Raw genomic sequence first — 18698 nt, 5'->3', positions numbered from 1 at the left:
TATAAGATTTGGGGACAGAAATGTGGGAAGAATATTAATGCAGCCCACCATAGCTGTGGTTTGGATGGATGGTCACTGTAACTAAGCATGTGGTGCAAAAACAAAACTAGACTCATTTGGGAGTAAATTTATTTAAAATTCGTGTTTTTTTTTAGGCTTATAAAGAGTAAAGGCCCCGTTGGGACCATTTCATGACATGATTTTAACGGTACAAAATATTTACAATATACAAACCGTATATTAAATGTTGACACATGTACAGCCTTGAAATAAAGGAGCTGAAAAGGTGACCAAATGACAGGCCTTGTCCGAAACATGCTGAATGGCAGTATAACTGTGCACACTACTTCATGCTATGATTGTGTGAACCAATAATTTCTCAGCTTTACACTTAATATACTAGTTGTGGCTGCCGATAATTCACACCTTTTAGCTGAATGATTCAGTAAGTAAAAAACAAACACGATTAAAATGTAATGATGCAGTGTTTCTATTTAAAAAATAAAACCATCTTGTTCCTCTTCAGTAAACGTTTACATCAAGTTGAGATTCATGCCAGCCTTTCTCCAAAAAAAGATTCAGGTTGGACATCTTCGCATTTTTCCAGGTTCACAGGTTTACCGGAGAAGAGGAGCTCTAGCTTTGGGTATGGAGTGACTATGAGAGAAGGGAAAAAAATCCAAACGTGATTATTTAGAGATGTCACGGAAAAACTCTTTTTTTACAAAAGACAGCAAATTGAATAGGAATGGGGATATATACCATAGTCTGGAAAATCTAATTGACTGCAAAGAGCTGCGAGCTTTACGTCCTCGTGACACAGCGGGTCTGTTGCGTGCAAGAAAGACGAACAGATGGAAAGGTGAGCATGGCAGTGGAGCACAAGTAAAGGATGCCAAATACGACTACAAGTGGCTGACGGCCACAGGCAGATCACACAGTGAGCAGCAAAGTCGAGAAAAGCCATAGCCAGTCGAAATCTAAAAGACGCCGACGTAGAAACGAGCAAGAAAAGATTCTGAAAGTTGCAAACGAGAGACTTTTGCACATTGAGAGTTTAAGTGGTGGCATGGGACAATTTAGAGCTTATAGGCACGTTAGAGAGAGATTTATGCTGTAAACTACAGAGAAAACGTTTGCATGATTAGTGGAATCTGAGAAGCCATTTTTTTCCCCTAACCCCTCATTTTTAATCAGAGTAAGAAAGATTAGAAAGATTATATTTTATAGAGATGCTCTGTTAAATTAGTCCAGGAGCATTTTCATAAATTCCAACATCATTGAAAAATTAACCTATTTCAGTAATTAATTTCAAAAAGTGAAACTCAGATTCATGACAGACAATCGATACATTTAAGTATTTTTTATTTAGATTATTCTTGCTTGCAGCAATTAAAAGGCTATAATTCAGCTTCCCTAAAAACTAGAAAATTACACAAGGTCATTAAGGAGAGGAAACTTAATGCATAAATTTGGACCTAGTGTGAAATATCAATACAGTATTTGCTCTAAATACTTTATTGGTGCTGTTGTTGCATGAATTACAGCATCAACACATTCCGACATGGAGACGTTAAATCTGTGTGTGGGTCCGTCTTGTGTGGGCTTTGCCCCAAAATCCTCCCAAGGCTGCAGCTGTTGATTATGTTTGTTTCTCTATCACACTTTTTCCTTCCACTTAACTTAATATGCCTGGGTTACGCGCTTTGAACAGCCAGCTTCTATATTTCCCTTTCCTTTATATTCTTTAGTCTTCAGTTATGTCATTTTCAGAGAAAACAACTTTTGGGATTGAATCACTGTGTGTAATTAGGAGTAGTATTAACTAGTTTCACTTTTTGACATAATTGCTGAAATAAACTTCCAGTGGTGGGCTATACGAGTTATGTTTTCTCGTTGTAGCCCAGGCATTGCGTAGCAAATCAAAAGAAAAGAGTAAACACAGTCTCTGTACTTCTGACTAGAGAAATATGATAGCTAGAATCTAAATAGACAATTTTTTGGCACTTCCTACTCAAACTTTCAACCTCTATTTGGCCTAATATTCAACATGTAACATTTCTTATTTTAAATAAGGAATTATATTACAGCTTTTCTTTTGCATGAAAATCATACATGCAGGGTTTTTGTTTTTGGGACAAATCAAGTTATCTTGCAAACCATTTATATTTATCCACTGTCCATGCACCCTTATTTAAATTAAGATCTTATTTTTATTACTTTTACGTATAGGACTGCAGTGGCAAAACAACAGTTTCACTTCTTGATTCAATGTAAAGTTTGTTGAGGGCTTTTGAAAACAAATGACTGACCACGGCAATGAGAGCAACTACATAATTTAGAAATGCACAGCAATATTACTGTGCAAAATAGTAACGTGCCTACAGCATGTAGAAGGTGTAAATTAAAATACAGCACAGTGAAAGTACAAAGAGTTTAATTTTAGCCTGTTTACTCATAATTAAAAAAACACTGAAGAACAGGTTCATTGTTTGGAGGTTTTTTCTGCATTGTGGCGATCATTAGTAAATTATGAGCACCAATAAGAAGTATCTACATTTTACTATATATTATGTACGGGCCTTTGATAAAAGGTATGAAAGCTAATAGGTCTACTCAGAAATGATGCCAAATATCTCTTGACTTTCACTTGTAAAATCAAGAGGGTAAAATGGATCTCCCTGCCTCATCAGAAATCCAAAAGCTGAAACATGGAGTAGGAGGAGCCAAACATGTCTCTGTCTACGAAGTAAAAAGCCAGCAGTGCGTTTTTGCATATAGGTGCAGCCCCGGGTCTCTGCTGGGCTCAGAGTGTGACTGAGGGAGCTTGCCTGCAGGTGTCCCTGTGCTGCGTTTAAGTTGATGAGGGCGCCTGTGTTGGCTCTGACACTGGCCGTGTCTCTATGGCTGCCACACGGCTCACAGAACATTGGGTCGCTGTTGCCAGCCACTACATGCAGGTTGCCTAGGGACCTGACCAGCCTGGTTTGGCTCAGGGAGCTGGCAGAGAGAAGGAAAGCTGTTAATGTACTCCACAGGGATGTACAGCGTCTTGCAGAAGTATTCATAATTTTAAATGTTAACTTTTTCACATTTTGTCTTGTTGCAGCTTGGTACTTATTGGAGTTCTATGCCATAAACTAATACAAAGTTGTGGATAAGTGTAGAGTTGAAGGAAAGACATGATTTTTAAACATTTTTGCAAATAACATTTTTGCAGCTGTTCTGCGAAGACCTCACAGTAGGTGGAGCATCAGCTTACAGCCAAGTATGGGACAAAGGAAAAACACTGCCTTTTCACCAGATGTGTGCAAAATGAAACATTTTCATCTTCAGCACACCAATCCAACAATGACACATTATGGAGGAAGCATCATGCTGTCAGGATACGTTTCTTTAGCGAGGAAAAGGAAGCTGGTCAGAGTTGGAAAACCAGTTGGAGTTTCTTGCAAGCTGTGGGAGAAAGTCTCTGCTGGAGCAAAGTGGATGAATGAGCTCCATATGCCTGAACAGCTGCGTTTACCCTCAGATTTCACTGCCAGAAAAACATGAAAACTATGAACCATCCCAGTCAGATGAAGGTTTAGTGAGGCACGACAGGCTGCTTGTTCATATCACTCTAGACAGGAAGTTGCAGAAGAGAGACTGGGAAACTCACCCGAGGGCAGATGTAGTTTATGGGTCTGAATGAAGTATAATATGTTTTCCCATCCAAGAGAACATGACTGAATACACTCAAGGAATTATAAAAGAAATCTCTTACATGGAAACCCTGAAATAAAATCTGACAAAAGGCTAGACTGGAGGTGCACCTTCCAGCCAGACCAGGAGCCCAAACATGCAGCAAGGCATACACTGAAATGGCGTTGATCAGAACATGTTCATATTAGAATGGCCTAGTCAAAGTCCTGACCTAACGCCAACTGAGAATCTGTAGCATTACTTAAACATGCCCTTTCCAGAAGCTCTCCATCCAGTCTAACTGAGCTTGAGCCAAGTTGAGAGTCGGTGGAGATAAACCGTTCAGCATGAGCTACAACCAGTCAGAGCAGCAGAACACAGCTGCAGCCTGCGCCTTTCAGATTTTGATTTGCAAGATGTTTAGAAAACCATGCATTCTTTTCCTTGGACTTCGCCATTGTTTGCCACTTTACTTTGGTCTAACACATTAAAGTGCACTGAAATATGGAAAAGGTTTGATGAATAATAGTAAAAGACGCTGTGCGAGTGGCTATAGCCTCTGGATTTGCTCCTCAACTGTGTCATTGCCACATAAAAAAACAACAACAAACAATTAAACTCATTCACGGTACTCTTTTATATAAAAAATACAAATAACTTCAGATAATCTATGTTTTTTTTCTATCAATGAGAAGACATTTCTTTTATCTCCTCACTGTGAGTTACTTATGTGTGAGGAATCAAACCGACCTTCCTCCTACTCCGTTGGCTGGCAGAGATGCTCTGGTCCTCTTCCTGCTGTCTGAGCGGTCAGACAGAGCCAGGGCGCTGACGCTGGTCTTACAGCCCTCAACACTGTCCTGTATGATCACCCTGCTGCACAGACAGATAAAGCCACATCCATTGGTCATCACCATCTTTTATGTCTTCATTACATGAGCTGCACGTTTTACCTGAGGGACTGCGAAGACGACCTGGTGTTTATTTTGTTCTCTTCCTGTCTGCAAAGACATGCATAGTGTGACATAAATCTCTGGGAGTTTGAATCGGAAAATAAATGACTGATTTGAGGGTCAGAGAGGGGGGAGGCTGCATAGGAACTAGCAAAAATACATTCAAGTTAAAGAAGCTTTTTGCGTTTGGCAGGCGGGTTATGTTAGTAAACTAGAAATAAATCAATGGAGCAAAGTCTCATCTTAATAAACATGATTTAACTGACAGTTTGAAGCCAACACAATAAATAGCAAAGCATGGCAAGGTGACAGGAATGTCTATGGGAATAAATCATCAAAGAGGAGAAATGGTGACGAGGACAATGTGTGTGATTGAAAACAAAACTGGCTCTGCTGATCGGATTTAAGATTTAACAAACGACAGAATAAAGGAAGAGGATGATTCTGAACAGATTTCTAATTGGGGTTGGGGAATTAGAAGAGACCAGGGGCTCACTTACAGCATTTCTCAGTTAGAGCTCCAGAAGGAGGGGCAGGACAGGTTTGGGGGGGAAGGGGCGCTGATGGGCGGCAGAACTCAGAGAAATCCTAACCCGTCTATACAGAAATGCAGGATGGAGGAAGGGAAGCCATACACAATCCACCACAGGGCAAGGCTACACAGGGAGAGCAGCATGGCTACCAGCCATCTGAAAGGAGGACAAATCCAACAAGAGCAAACGGGGGGGAAAAAAAAGGAAGGAGAGACAAGAGACGTCTGGGCAGGACACAAAGCCTCTCATGTTGTGCTTTTCCACTGGGACTGGATTAGATGAAACACCCTCTTCACAAAGTCTTGCATCCATCCAATCGTCCCACACGGCTGGAGTTTGTTCTGATATTCTGACATTGCAGACATTGTTTAACAGCAGTCGACACCCGCATGTCCCCATAAATGACTCGAAGTGCAGAAACGAATTGAACATGAGAGTAAATGTATTTCATTGCACAACGTAGACTGTTATAACTGTCAGACTTCCCAACCAATGTGAAACCCAACAAGAATTTAGGAGCAGTTGAAACCAGATGTTGACATACGCTGTGTAAAAAGAAGATCTTTATTTTGTCACCGTTTGATGTTAAATCCAAACTTTTCTTATGAATACCAATTGTTTCCGTTTGTTAAGTGATAAAATATTAAACTTTCTTAAAACGTATGCAGTTTCCCTTTAAACTGGATTACTTGGGTCAAATGTTTCTAGTATTTTCCAGCAACAGTTTGCTAGAAGTTTGGTCCATTCCTCTTTGCAGAACCAATGTAACCGAGTCCGGTTTTTACTATGTCTAGTCACACACACCTTTTTAACTCTGCCCAAAAAACCTCTATTGGCTTCAGATCTTAGGTCTTGAAACAAATAGTTTCACTATCTTGAAACAAATAGTTTCAAGACATAAATGCTCCAGTCTGCTAGAATTCAATGAAGGTTTTTAATATCGCTTATTATTTTTTGCCATTTAACAAATATAAATGATCATATTAATACTAACTGGCCGAAAACAGGAAACGCTAAGTCTGATTAAGGGTTAAACAGTCAGTGAAAGAAAAATTGTTTCTCAAAAACATTGTTTCTCCTTACACAGGCGTTGTGACAAGACTTTTTATTTCAATCAATCAATTTTATCTATAAAGCACCCTTCATGTTGGACTCAGCTCGCTGGAAACACAAAACAAAGGGTATTTCTGAACTGGGTTTGAACTGTCTAGGGTGACAGTCTGCAGGTGCAAATACCAGAGTTGCGAAGTAAACTGAAACTGGTGGGATCCTCCTTTTTTTCCCCCTCCCCTCTTTGTAAGCGGGTTGGTGGATATTAAAAAGCGATGTACCTTCATCTTTTCTTCACTTCCCTGAACTAGACAGGCGAGTCACTGCTCATGTTCTTTGCTTAATTTCTTAATGAAATAATAATCAAAATGCATTTTGATTCATTCTTGATTGACTCGGTGTTTCACCTTAGGCAAGACTTCTTTATTTCCTTAACAACAGTTTATGCAAATATCTGGTTTCAACCGTGTGGATCATCTAATTTCATTTCATGAAACTGCCGACTTCGACAGAAGCATGACAGAGTCGGAAACCTGCAGGAGTGAAAAGCTCAGGTGGCATGTGAACACTGATCCAGTCATAAAGGCAATGGAAAAACAACAGGCAACTGACAGTGACTCCAGCCCAACATTGTAACATGTTAGACGGAAACGGTGATCGAAACTGAGGCGCGTGCATGCCCAAAGGAGTTTAGTACTTTGTGTCATGCATGGAAAACGGCAGAAGCGATGGGCAAAAGTTTGGATAAGCATTCTTCTAATTGTCCCTGCAACTGAACATGCGCTGCAGTGTTGCGCAACAAAACAGTGGAGCCAGATGGTGAAATTCAGCCCTGAATTGGATGTTTGTATAGCAGGATATACATTGATACAGCATATGCCCTAAAAGTGCAGGTGAACCTCCTATTCTGTCTCCACTTCCCCCTGAGAATGCATAAGAATCTGCTTTTAACCCCAATTCACCCTCAGAAATTTATGCATGATGTTTTGTGATTAACTGTCCTTACACAACCACAAATTAAGTCACAAATCAAAAATAATTAGAATATGGTATATTTACTTTAAAAGAGAAAAAGCTAGTGCTAAACATTTGGAGCAGGAAAAGGAACTAACTGACCAAAAACAGAAGTAGCTACTGCAGATTTTTATAAAGGCTTAAGTGTTTCTTAACGACTTTATGAGTAGTGCCAAGTCAGCAGTGCAAGCCAAGAACCAAAACCTTCAGTTCAGCTATTCCAGATCTTATTTATTTCTGGAATTAGTTGAACAACTGGTGCTGCTAGTAAAAACAACGGTGGACTTTATTTTTAGGCCCTAATTGACAGAAGATATCTAGGATGCAGTACCTTGCAAAGGTGTTTGTACCGCTCTAACATTTTCACTCTGTCACGTTGCAACCACAAACTTTCAGAAGTGTGTTTTACTGAGATTTGACGTGATAAACAAAAGCACAGTGCATGGAAGATTAAAGCTATAATGAGTAGGCACTTTGTAGAGCCATGTGGAACCAAGTCTTTAAGAGGATGTTTAGTTTTTGAAAATCTTTCTGCCAATTCTTCCTTGTCAAAAGTCTTTACAAGGATTGTAAAGATATCTACAATCTTTAGAACAACAAAAGATTGCTCTTAAGATTGAAGAACAAACAATTTGATCTACATTTGGACTTTGACTGGTCCTTACTAACACACTGATATGTTGTGAGCCATTCTGTTGTAGCTCTGGTTGCACATTTAGGGATGTTGTGCTGATGGAAAAAGAACCTCCACCCGAGTCTTATGTATTTATTTTTTTTTTAGCTTCCAGCAAATATTTTTGTCCCCAGGATTGTCCTGTTTTTAGCTCCATCCATCTTCACAGGAACTCTGAAAAATATCCCCACAGCATGATGTTGCACCCACCATGTTTCACTATTGGGATGTTTTTGCCAGGTCATGTGCCGTTTTAGTTTTGTTGTATTTTCCTTACTTAGCTTTTTATGGCTTTCTTTCTCACTGAACTTTTCAATGTAGATAAAGTGTTTTTAGCATTTCTCTAATATCAAACAAAATCCCATTGAAGTTAGTGGCTATAAAGTGACAAAATGCAGAAAAACATCTGAGGGGTTGGAGAACCTCTGCAAGTGACTGTATGCCTTTATATCGAAGCAGAGCGGCTCAGTGCGTCCACCAGGCAGACAATGAAAGGCGTGTAAATGAAACGCATTCACTAAGTGCATATCCACTTAACACCATAGTAATCCAAAGAAAGAAAGGAGAAAAAAAAACAACAAGATCAGCCATACCATTCATTGGCATAGCAACCATCTCTACAGGAAGAGGATGTAAGCTGAAAAGGAAGTGACGTGCACTTACCTCCTTCATACAAAACCTCACATCCTCTCTCTCTGCCCCACTGTCCCTCTCTCTGCCTCTCTCTGCTACCTTTTGAACGGCAGGCAACACATCGGCCACGCCGTGCCCATGAGGCTGCAGCAGAACACTACCACCTGCCTGACATGGGACAACAAAAGCCAAAGCCATATGGGTGCATGGACAGAGGCCGGTCAACCATCCTCAGCCAGGCTGACACCCGTCCTTCCACAGCTCCATTTTATATGGCCGCAAATGATGTGGAGTTGGACGTTTTTAGGATATTTGATTGGTAGAGAGTATGTGCTGACACCTCTTGTGAAAGTAGTGCTTCTGCTAAAGCTTGTATTCACACAAACCATCGTTTCTTTGCGTCTGCTTTTTTTGTTTTTTCCCCGTCGCCTCTTACTTCTATATTTATTTACTGTCAAAACCGCAGTTAGAAAGCTAAACGAGGCCATTACGATGCCACTCAGTGACTTCTTAAAGCTGTGAGCTCAGCAGTTAGGACCCATCACAAAACAGGAGTGAATTAGAAGCAGATAGTTTTCTTCACTTCATGCTCTGCTTACAGATTAGCCTCCTGGTGACAATAGAGAAGGTACAATTACATGGAAAATTTAAGAAACTTTGAATCTGGATCAAATTGTCCTTTGGTGGAAAATACTGTAGAAAACATTGAGCCACACAAGTTTCATGGTTACAATTAAACACAAAGACAATGAGCAGCAATAATTGATTATTTAAAGCTGTCATGCTGGCATTGATCCTAACGTAACGTAGTCAGTTCATTAAAAAAATACAACTAAGTTATTTTTATTTTATTTTCCAGATCGAAAGCAAAAAGGAAGGAACGTTTATTAATTATTTCTTCATGTAATTCTTGCAAGTCAATTTGTTACTGCAACTTCCACCAATTATACTGCATGTTTTCCTAATGCCATACAGCCGTAGCTTGGATGAAGTATGTGGTCAACTATTGTACTTCAAGCGAGATCTGAGATTAATATTCTGCATGCCAATAATAATTTGACCTGTTGGAGGCGTTCTCACTGCCAGAACCTCATAAAGGTTTTACTGGCCAAGACGCTCATGGAGAGTGTTGGTAGCAGATTTAAAGACAAGAAAAAACCCCCAGAAGAAACGTGAGGAAAGTTGTTTGTCACCACAGTGTTTAGCAGTCGTATCAAAATTGTTTATACTCTGCAGCTGCTTTGCAATAAAATGCAAGTAAAGAGCCTAGAATGTAGGGAAAAAATATTGTTTGTTGACATTGTAAAGTGTTGGGAGTGTAGCTGCAGCTCCGCCCTGGTTAATGTTTCCCTAATCTAGACATCTTTACGCTTCAGTGTCCCTGCAGAAGGCAAATAAAAACCTTTCTATGTGCAACAGAAGTATTTTTTTTACTTAAATATTTAACTATACGAGTACTCCCAGTCATGCAGCTTTCTTCAAAGTCTTGCCTTTTGATTATATGAGGGGCTTTTACATAATGAACATCTTGAGTGAATAACCTTGTGACCAGGAAGATCTACAATGTGTCCTCTCCCTGCCCAATCACCTCTGAGAAGAGGAAAAATAATTAGCTTTGCAACTGGTCTTTAACTTCCACATCTTTTGTTCCATTTTAAATCGAGCTCTTAACAAGTAAGCTGTTTTAACTGGAAGAGCGAGTGTCAAACAACTGTGTCCATAACTCTGTGAGAATATCTGAGCTGCTCCTTCCTTGATGCATCATTCATCCCTCACTAATTCACTAGATCTGCATGCCATAGCATAAAAAAAAACAAAGAAAAAAACAAAGAAAACGTTAAATTTAACAATATCACAGCTGCTATGAACTTGGCATTCTAGGTCAAACAGAGGACTGTTATGATTGCTACAAGCTGGTTTAAAAAGACAGCTGACTGTGCTGGGAAACCACTGAGGAAAAGAGAAGCTTATCAAACTAAATGGTCATGAAGTAAATTAAAAAGAACGACATACGTGGTCACTTTCTGGTCTTCAAAGCATAAGCTGTTTATGGTTTGAAAAACACCCGAGTATACATGTAATGGTCTGACATGGAGAACAATCTCTCATTTCACCCTGTTATAACACACACATGGGTGCAGGATGCATGCCGGTGCTCGCGGACTCCGTGGATACTTACGACAAGGAACCCGAAGACGACCTGGCCTGCCTCTTGCTCTTCAGGGCTCGTAGTTTGTCGCCCTGCGTGACGCCGTTTCTCTCGTCTTCGTCGTTGTACTGCAACACAAAGGGGCGTTTGGCAAGGAAAATTCAACATCCTCGTGTTTCATTTCTCTGCAGGTTGCAAAACTGTAGTACAGGCAACAGCTGCACAATCGTATTTTAATCTGCACGTGGTAGAAGAGGCGTAGAAAACTCACCAGCTCTATTTCTTCTTTCTTGGACGCCCTGTTCTTGTTGCTGCCGTTGATTGTGATGTCGTCCACTCCAGACAGGATCCTGGTCACAGCCGTCTTGCCGTTTTCCCGCTCATTCAGCTTCTTCTCCCGGAAAACATCTCCCTCTGCCCAGAGGCTGTTCTGCTTTCTGATGACGTAAACGGAGGGCCAGCCTCAGTTGATTTGTTTTTTCTTGCCAAACCACAACCAAGTGTTCTGTTTTATGTGTCTCTCAAAACCTGCCCAGACACAATAATCCTTTGAAACAGCGTTTGCCATTATGATCAAACACTGGCTTCCGAACAAGAGCTGTCACTCAAACCTGGGAAAAAAAAGACTCACACACACAACAGACCTGATTCATCAGAATACATGTTATCCTCCAAACATCAACAATACAGTGAGTTATTGGAAATTAGAGCAAATATCAGAACTCAGTGTGATTTTTTAACTGCATCAGCTGCATTTTTAATAGTATTTATAGACTTGATAGAATGAAAAAATTAGGGAATAACATTATTAAATTGTTAAAAGGTGATTTTTTTTTGTTGAAAAGTAAATCATATGCAGAAATATTCAGTCTTTTCAGAGAAAGAAAAATATCACAGGGAGCAACAAAGATTATAATCCCTGGAAGCTTCAAGTGAGTCATTACTCACACATTGCCAATATGTCTAGGGGAAATGTGTCAAATTTTACATAAAAGGCGACTTATCAAACAAATCATGGGCCTAATACTCTTCACAGAGGACAGACAAATCCCAGCCGCGATGAATTTTTCTGCTTTCTTTTTTTCTGCCGACTGAAATCGAAGTGATAACTTTCACGGTGGATTGAGAGAAAGAAAAAACAAGCTATGGATCATTAAAAGATTATGTAATGTCAATAAACTGGTAAAACACAGAGTATCAAATCTATTTTCACAATAAATATGTGCAAATTGAAGCATAATAATAAAAAACAGCTCAGGGTTTGCTTTGCTTATAGTATTATGTTGCCAAAACTACATAACATTTCTGTAATTTTCACTGCTCCCTCTCCTTTTCAGCCCGTTTACTAAAAGTAACAACTGTTCCCTTGTGACAGACATTTACACAATGTATGGATGAATGAGTGAGGGAGAGAGCAGACATGGATGCTGGCCGAGATGTGTTTTTATCCTACTTGGCAGTCAGCATTACTTGGGATATCACCAAGTAAGGAATTCAATTCTCTACTGTATGAACAGAGAGTTTCAGGCCAAATTCATTAAAACAAAAAGCTTCTTGCCATTTTTATAATGTAGAAATATCATGTCAAGAGAGACGTCTTTATTGGACATGCAAACTGATCGATGATGCAAAATCCTGTCTTGTTGTACAGAGACGGCCACTTTAGAGCTTCTTTGATAACAAAGACTTTATGTTGTGTGACTCTTGTAAGCCTTGTCACAGGAAAAAATTGAAAAAAATCACTTTTTTTTCCTCATTAAGATCTAGGTTGAATAAACACTTACTCTTCTACAAAGTTTTGCTGTGGTCCAATGATGGATCCTGGCCGGCAGATCCGTATCCAAGCGATGGCCTCCGCTGCAGTCAGGCCGTAATGTTTCATCATGTAACAGGCGATAAGCGTACCGGTTCTTCCCAGGCCAGCTGGAAACAAAAGCAGTAGAAGCATTGCAGTAATCTTCACAAGACAAACAGTGCAGAGCTGAGCAGCTATGAAGATGCTTCAGAGTAGAGCCTTTACCCTTGCAGTGGACCGCAATGGCTCCCTCTGCGTTCTCGCAGATGTTGAGGAACTTTCTGACGATGGAGTCGTTTGGCGTGCTCCCGTCCACAAAGAACAGGTCGTGATGCTCGAAGTCCGAATCGGTGAAACGTCTCGCATCATACATCTTCTTGTTGAGTCTGATGATGGTGGTGATGTTGTGTTTTCTGAAGTACGGGATGTAGGCCTCGGGAGCATGTAAAGGGTACCCTGCAGGAAAAGGAGAATGTTAAAGCCAAGAGGCCTCTGCGTGCAGCAGCACAACACACACGACATGCTTTGACCGTACGCTGCATAATCACCATTTTCTATCTTGCTTTTTGGATGAGGGCCACTGAACGCGAGGAACTTCCCAGGGATTATCCAGTTAAAGTCTCCGTTCTCCGCCCTCTCGTAGTGCTCGTACTCTTCCACATCAAAGTTGGAGAAGTCCAGCCAGTCGTACTGCACAGCCTAAAGGGAGGTGGACAGGGATTACATTTCATTTAATCGGCATCATGGCGTCAAGAGGACAGAAAGTTGTATTTGCTGTTTATTTCCATACTTTGTGAACTCCACGCAGGCAGTCCAGAATGTCCAGATTGTACATGCAGGTTCCAAACGAGGCGTCTCTGTGAAGTGCAGAAACAAAATGATGAGACTGCTCTGCAAAAACATCCTCCAGGTGATTTAGTCCATTAAAACATTTCATCTGGCTTTAATTCCAGAGATGATATTAGATCTCCTGAATTTACTCTTTGTCTCATTTTCTAATGAAACAGTCTGTCTCACATGAATCTTTGACAAGATACTTTATAAATCCTTTATTTATGCTCAACAGACACAGAAATGGGAGAAATTCAACCAGCAACATTAAGCCTCATTTACACATTTTCATGTCAAACATTCTGACCTCTCTTTAAAAGAAAACATTTGGGACTTAAATGTTCACCTTTTTTTCTGGAAGTTTTAAGGGAAAATCCAGATTTTGGTAGAATAAATGGATTTTACTTAAATGTCACATAACCACACCTTTGATTGAAGTAAATGTGATCCACAATTCTTTCTACAGTAAAGCATAAATTTACATCTCTTTACATAGATGAATGTTTTAAACACGCCTTTTCAAAAACTCGGATAGTTTTTCTCCACCCCTGGGTGTTTCCCCTGATGGAACCTAATCAGTAAAAATCTACACCCAAAATGCTACTGGCAGGTACTTAACACTGTTTGGAGGGAGTTTTGTAGGATGAACATGCTTAACGTTTCTCACTTGCTGCAAATTTCCAGCATTTTATTCCAGTTTGTTATTCTCCTTCAGTGCATCCTCCTCTCAAGTTGTTCTTTTCTGTTTACCTTTTATTACACAACAGGGTTTCTGTTTCTTTGTTGGTCAACCCAGTCACCCATCCTGAAAATCCCAAATGTTTTACAGAGTTTGCGTGCAAAAAGACACACCAAAAACATGAAACAGAAGGAATCTGGGACTTCCAGTTTCAGATTATCGAGAAAGAAACCCTTCAAAGCAAAACCAAAAGATCATTTCTTTGTGTTAAACTGTCTTCTTTAAAATATCCTTTGAGCACACAATTGAACAGAAGTAATGCCAAAACACCTGTTCACGAACAATAAAGCGGCGACTTATTACCTGAATGGAAGATAAGTTGAATTCCTGGATACCAGCAGGCTGTAGGCGTCCTCTGGTGTCATGTTTAAATGCATCACCTGTACAAGACAAGGATCTTTTCAGCATGCACCCTCTTGTACTGCATACCGATTTTGACATCTGACACCCACTCTCACCTACATGGATCACACATGAAATATGCACATTTGTGCAAAACTTACTGCATACGATCCTATTAGGTAGGCAGCGTTGGCTTGTTTTTTCTGATCCCCACAAGTATAAAAAATGATCTTCTTCCTCGTGAGTGTAATTGACTGTCCAAAACATGGCAAATAACAAGAGATGTTAAATCAATCCGACTGACTACGACCTGGAGAGCATATAAAAACAGAGAACTTCCCTAATAAAGCTGTGCTTTTATTTAAGCTGTTAACATCTGCTTATGTCAGCAGAAATGGTGGTGATTTAAAATAGGCGAGATAATGACTAAAAGTTCTAAAGACACCATTAGATTACAGCTGCAGAGATACTGGATCCTCCAGGTATAACTGGCTCAGCAAGTGGCTCACAAGCACCAATGCCGACAATAGTTGTAAAACAACTAGCACAGCAAATCTGCCGTTTTACACAGCCCACTGCAAGTATAAATAGATATTGACTGGTCAATGTTTTCTTTTCCACTCTCCTTTTCCAGGAAGTGTAATTAATTGCTGCAGTTTACTTTACCTTGAGCTTCTTTGTCAGCTTGCAACAGAAGCGATAAAACATGGCCAGGTTAAGGGGACCAAAATCCGCATAGAAGCTGTGAGAGGCAAAGAGAGAAGAAAGAGAGTGTAAGAATGGCTATTTATGCAGCCAGCCTCCGTCCCTGGGGAAGCTTCACAAGATCGAATCAGCGCCATCGGGCCTACAGTGAAAATACTGACGGGAGGAATGAGTATATTTGGAAGCTTCTAATCATAGAGTGTTTCAATTAAAAAAAGGAGAAAGAAATATAAAATAAGAGCTTGTTTTTTGTATGTTTTTTTTTTTTTTGTACTACTGAGTTGGACCTCACGTCAGCTGTGTCCTCTCTGGGACAAAACCTGAAACTGCTGCAACGAAGATGTTCTTCTGTTTGCTTTAAAAGCATTTTATTCCACCAGCAGAAAAAGAAGTTGCAGCCTGTTTACATTATTCCATTGTGGACAGCTTTGCAGTAGTGACAGGTTCTGGATAATTTCACCCAATCAGTTTTCAGTGTATTTTTTTTCTTTGTTAAATGTAAATTAAAAAAAATATATGTAAATGTATTATATAATGTGGACAACAGGGAACATGTTAGAAAAACATGCTCTTAAATGTTACTCGTTAAGTTTATTATCTTGCCAACAGTATTTGTATTTTGTAACCCTTCATGAGGTTAACTGTATTAAAACTATGCTTTGAATAAAATGTGAAAAGTTTCATACTGAACACCCATTAATTCATAACCGTATAATGCATTAAAAAAACAATTAAGAAATATGTTTAAGAAAAGAAGATGAATGATATCTACCATCAGGAGTTTGGTTCATTATTTTGGTCTGTACTGTGGGCATAACATTTTAAATCAACTGAAATAGGACAAAATAAAACCTTTTTGGAAATAACAGACAATAAATAAATTGTTTGTGAGATTTGAGCGGAGGCCACAATAATAAACACAGTAATAGGAAATGTGTTTGTAAAACACTTTCAATATAGGTGCTGTATAGAAAAAGACAAAGGACAAAGCTGTACATGAAGTTGAAAAAAAAAAACCCAATAATAACCAGAGTAAACATAAAACTACTAAAACCAGAAATTCGATTGTACATTAAAGTCACGCCAACTAAAACAGGAAGGTGTTACTATAATGGATGAAGACAAGTTTCAAAAACACTGAATTCATAAAACTGATTGTTTTCTTGACAGAAAGACCTTTTCAACAGGAACATGTCATAAAGATATGCAGTTATTAAAGTGCTCTAACAATCTATCCAGGAAACCTGTTTGAGCTAAATGGAAGTAAATAAATGCAAGGAGGACAGATCTCTCTTCACCCTTTAAAAACTGTTCTCATTTAAAGCCTGTTTTTTCTCCAGGATAATGAAGCAATTGGAATTGTGGATTTGGGTTAAGAAAAAAAAAAAAAAAAAAACACAGCCTAGAACTAAGGGACAAGGACACGACTCAGTTCATGCCATGTTTGTTCAAAAACGGGAGCAAAGTGAACAAACTGAAGCGTCAGTAGGTGTTGTTTAAGAGCGGGAAGTTTTTCAGGCGATAAAATCTTTGAGTTTAGTTTTTTTTTTTTTTTTTTTTTGCTGGTAGACTTAGCAACATTTCTTTTCTTTGTGTCTTGAGTCAAATAAGGGAGAGATTGTTTGCTGTTGAGTACTTAAACTTCTCCTCTAACCATTATGTGTTACATTCGCCATATATCCTTACTTCACTAAATTAAGTGCAATCTGTAGATTGTCTTTGGTGGACACTTTTATGAACTGACGTCCAAGTTCAGCATTTCCAATGTAACACGTTATCACTCTTGGGCAACTTTGAGTTGCACAGCCTTCACTTTGTCACCTAGTTGTTAACTTCTGCATAGAAATTAACAGAACTCACCGTAAATACACTTGAAAATTAAAAGCATAAAAACCCAGTGTATTACGCTTAAAATATATATTTTTTGGCAATAACACTATTGTAAATCTATTTAAAAACTCAGCACTCAAAGAAGCAGAAGGTCAAAGGGCAAAGTACGGAAATATTGCACTGCACTGCAAAGAACTCACTTCTCATATGCCAGCTCTTCGTCTATGCAGAAACAGTGTCGGTCAGCTGTGCTCTTGATCTTTTGATGAAGAATGGCAAAATATAGTTGATCTGAGGAGAGAAGGAAGGAAGGAACGAAGGAGGGGGCAGGGAGACAAAAAAAGGGTCCAAGTTAATTACTTTTGTCATTATATAACTCCTTTCATCCATTCCAAGCAGGACAGCAGCACTTCCAGCATAACTTATTTAACATTTCTGGTAACATACCCTTAATAAACTCGATACATCTGGAGGAAACATCGTCTGAGGTCATTTTGCGAGCAGATCCGAACATGACGTTATCCACCTAAAGGTACGGAGCGGATTCCTTCACGAAAACATGCAAGTAATTTTTTTACACGTGAACTGTGCTCTGTTATTTTTTGGGGTTTTTTTTTAAAAGGGTAAAATCGGTTGCATAAAAACTTTTCGCCAAAAAAGTTTTATTTCCAGATCCTGAGCTGTTCTGAAAAGGAAGAAAGTCACCATCCAAAGAACGGAGACTTTAGAGAGCAAGTGCGCACTCTGCTAAAACTGATCCCCCTCCCACCTTCCCTCCGCGGGAGACTCCTCCTTCTCAGAACTCCCCGCGACGCCATTGGCTGAGACAGATCCAGGACGCCGTTTGATTGGAGGAAGACACTGTTATTTGAGTTCGGTCTCCGCCTGTTTTAGTTTAAAGTTCTCCACATAAGCGACGTGATAGGCCCCGGGATAGTTGCCAAAGCGGTTGCTAGGACGATCCGTCAGCCAGTCAGATTTGCGATTTCCACTTAAGACAAACCTCTTTCTGTCAGACTAGAGCTCATGAAGGATGAACTGGAACCAGGAAACGTCATAAACATTTGAAAAATTATCAAGAGAAGCTGATGTGGAGTTTACTATTTATTATCTGCATAAACACATCACAGCACCGTCCTTGTGCACATGCGTGCCATAAACACGATCGGCTAAAGGAGACGCTTGGATATAATGAATTTCAAGCGTGACTGGTTGCACTAGAATAAATACTAAACATGAATTACAGTTTGTGTATTTGTTTTAAAGGTAACTCCCTACAAACCCTTTGGCCGATAAAGGACACACGGTGTCGCCATATTGGGGGGGAAAAAGCTGAAGAAAATCAAGGAGTGCTGCGTTTTAAAAGGACACAGTGTACGCAGGTCTCCATGCGTTGGCCAAGTGGGCAGAAAGTTGACAGGGTTCACTGTGCAGACCCCTCTTACCTGTTATCTCAATGTAAATATCAGAGCTTAGCTCCGCCTCTGAGCTGCTGTGGGCTGCGCGGCGTTTTTTCCTCGACTCGGTTCGCCTCTTCTCGCTTTTGCGCTTCATTCTCTCCTCAGGAGCTGCAGCATGAAGGACATTTCCCGAGAGAAGAGTTTGCCACCGATGCCCCCTCCGCAGTCCCCCGTTGCTGTTAACGTGACATGGCTGGGCTCCTGCGCTCCCGGTGCAGCCTCTCTGTGCGTGCTTGTGTTGTGTTCTGTGTCAAACCGAGGTTGAGTTGGCTCTCTGTGGTGGTGGTGGTGACGTCTTTGAACAGGGGGC

The 18698-nt window shown here is 39.9% G+C and overlaps 2 protein-coding genes across 9 annotated transcripts in view; one reads left to right on the top strand and one right to left on the bottom strand.

Annotated features, from left to right (window-relative positions):
• Positions 1-18698, top strand: part of LOC103470127 (intracellular hyaluronan-binding protein 4.L) — an 86958-nt gene that overhangs the window by 3931 nt on the left and 64329 nt on the right. The gene's annotated exons all lie outside the window — the stretch shown is intronic.
• On the bottom strand, positions 113-18641 carry cdc14b (cell division cycle 14B). 8 transcript variants are annotated; one of them, XM_017306798.2, is made up of 16 exons: positions 18374-18641; positions 17129-17219; positions 15060-15135; positions 14555-14647; positions 14355-14431; positions 13272-13338; positions 13030-13180; positions 12707-12937; positions 12471-12609; positions 10958-11123; positions 10717-10814; positions 4635-4682; positions 4432-4557; positions 2832-3000; positions 763-828; positions 113-657 (listed from the first exon to the last, which is right to left on the bottom strand). In XM_017306798.2, exons 1-15 carry the CDS (start codon positions 18480-18482, stop codon positions 805-807), a joined length of 1665 nt encoding a protein of 554 aa, XP_017162287.1. In that variant the 5' UTR covers positions 18483-18641; the 3' UTR covers positions 113-657; positions 763-804. The 8 variants fall into 8 exon arrangements, 6 of the variants coding, with proteins under 6 accessions (XP_017162287.1, XP_017162288.1, XP_008416533.1 ...); XM_017306799.2 differs by lacking the exon at positions 18374-18641 and adding an exon at positions 17376-17697; XM_008418311.3 differs by lacking the exon at positions 763-828.

Source organism: Poecilia reticulata, chromosome 9, assembly GCF_904066995.2.
Source record: "Poecilia reticulata chromosome 9, P_reticulata-male-v2, whole genome shotgun sequence".
In the NCBI taxonomy this organism is placed as follows: Eukaryota; Metazoa; Chordata; class Actinopteri; order Cyprinodontiformes; family Poeciliidae; genus Poecilia; species Poecilia reticulata.
The sequence above is the reverse complement of the archived record's forward strand: the minus strand, read 5'-3'. Positions and strand labels throughout refer to the sequence as shown.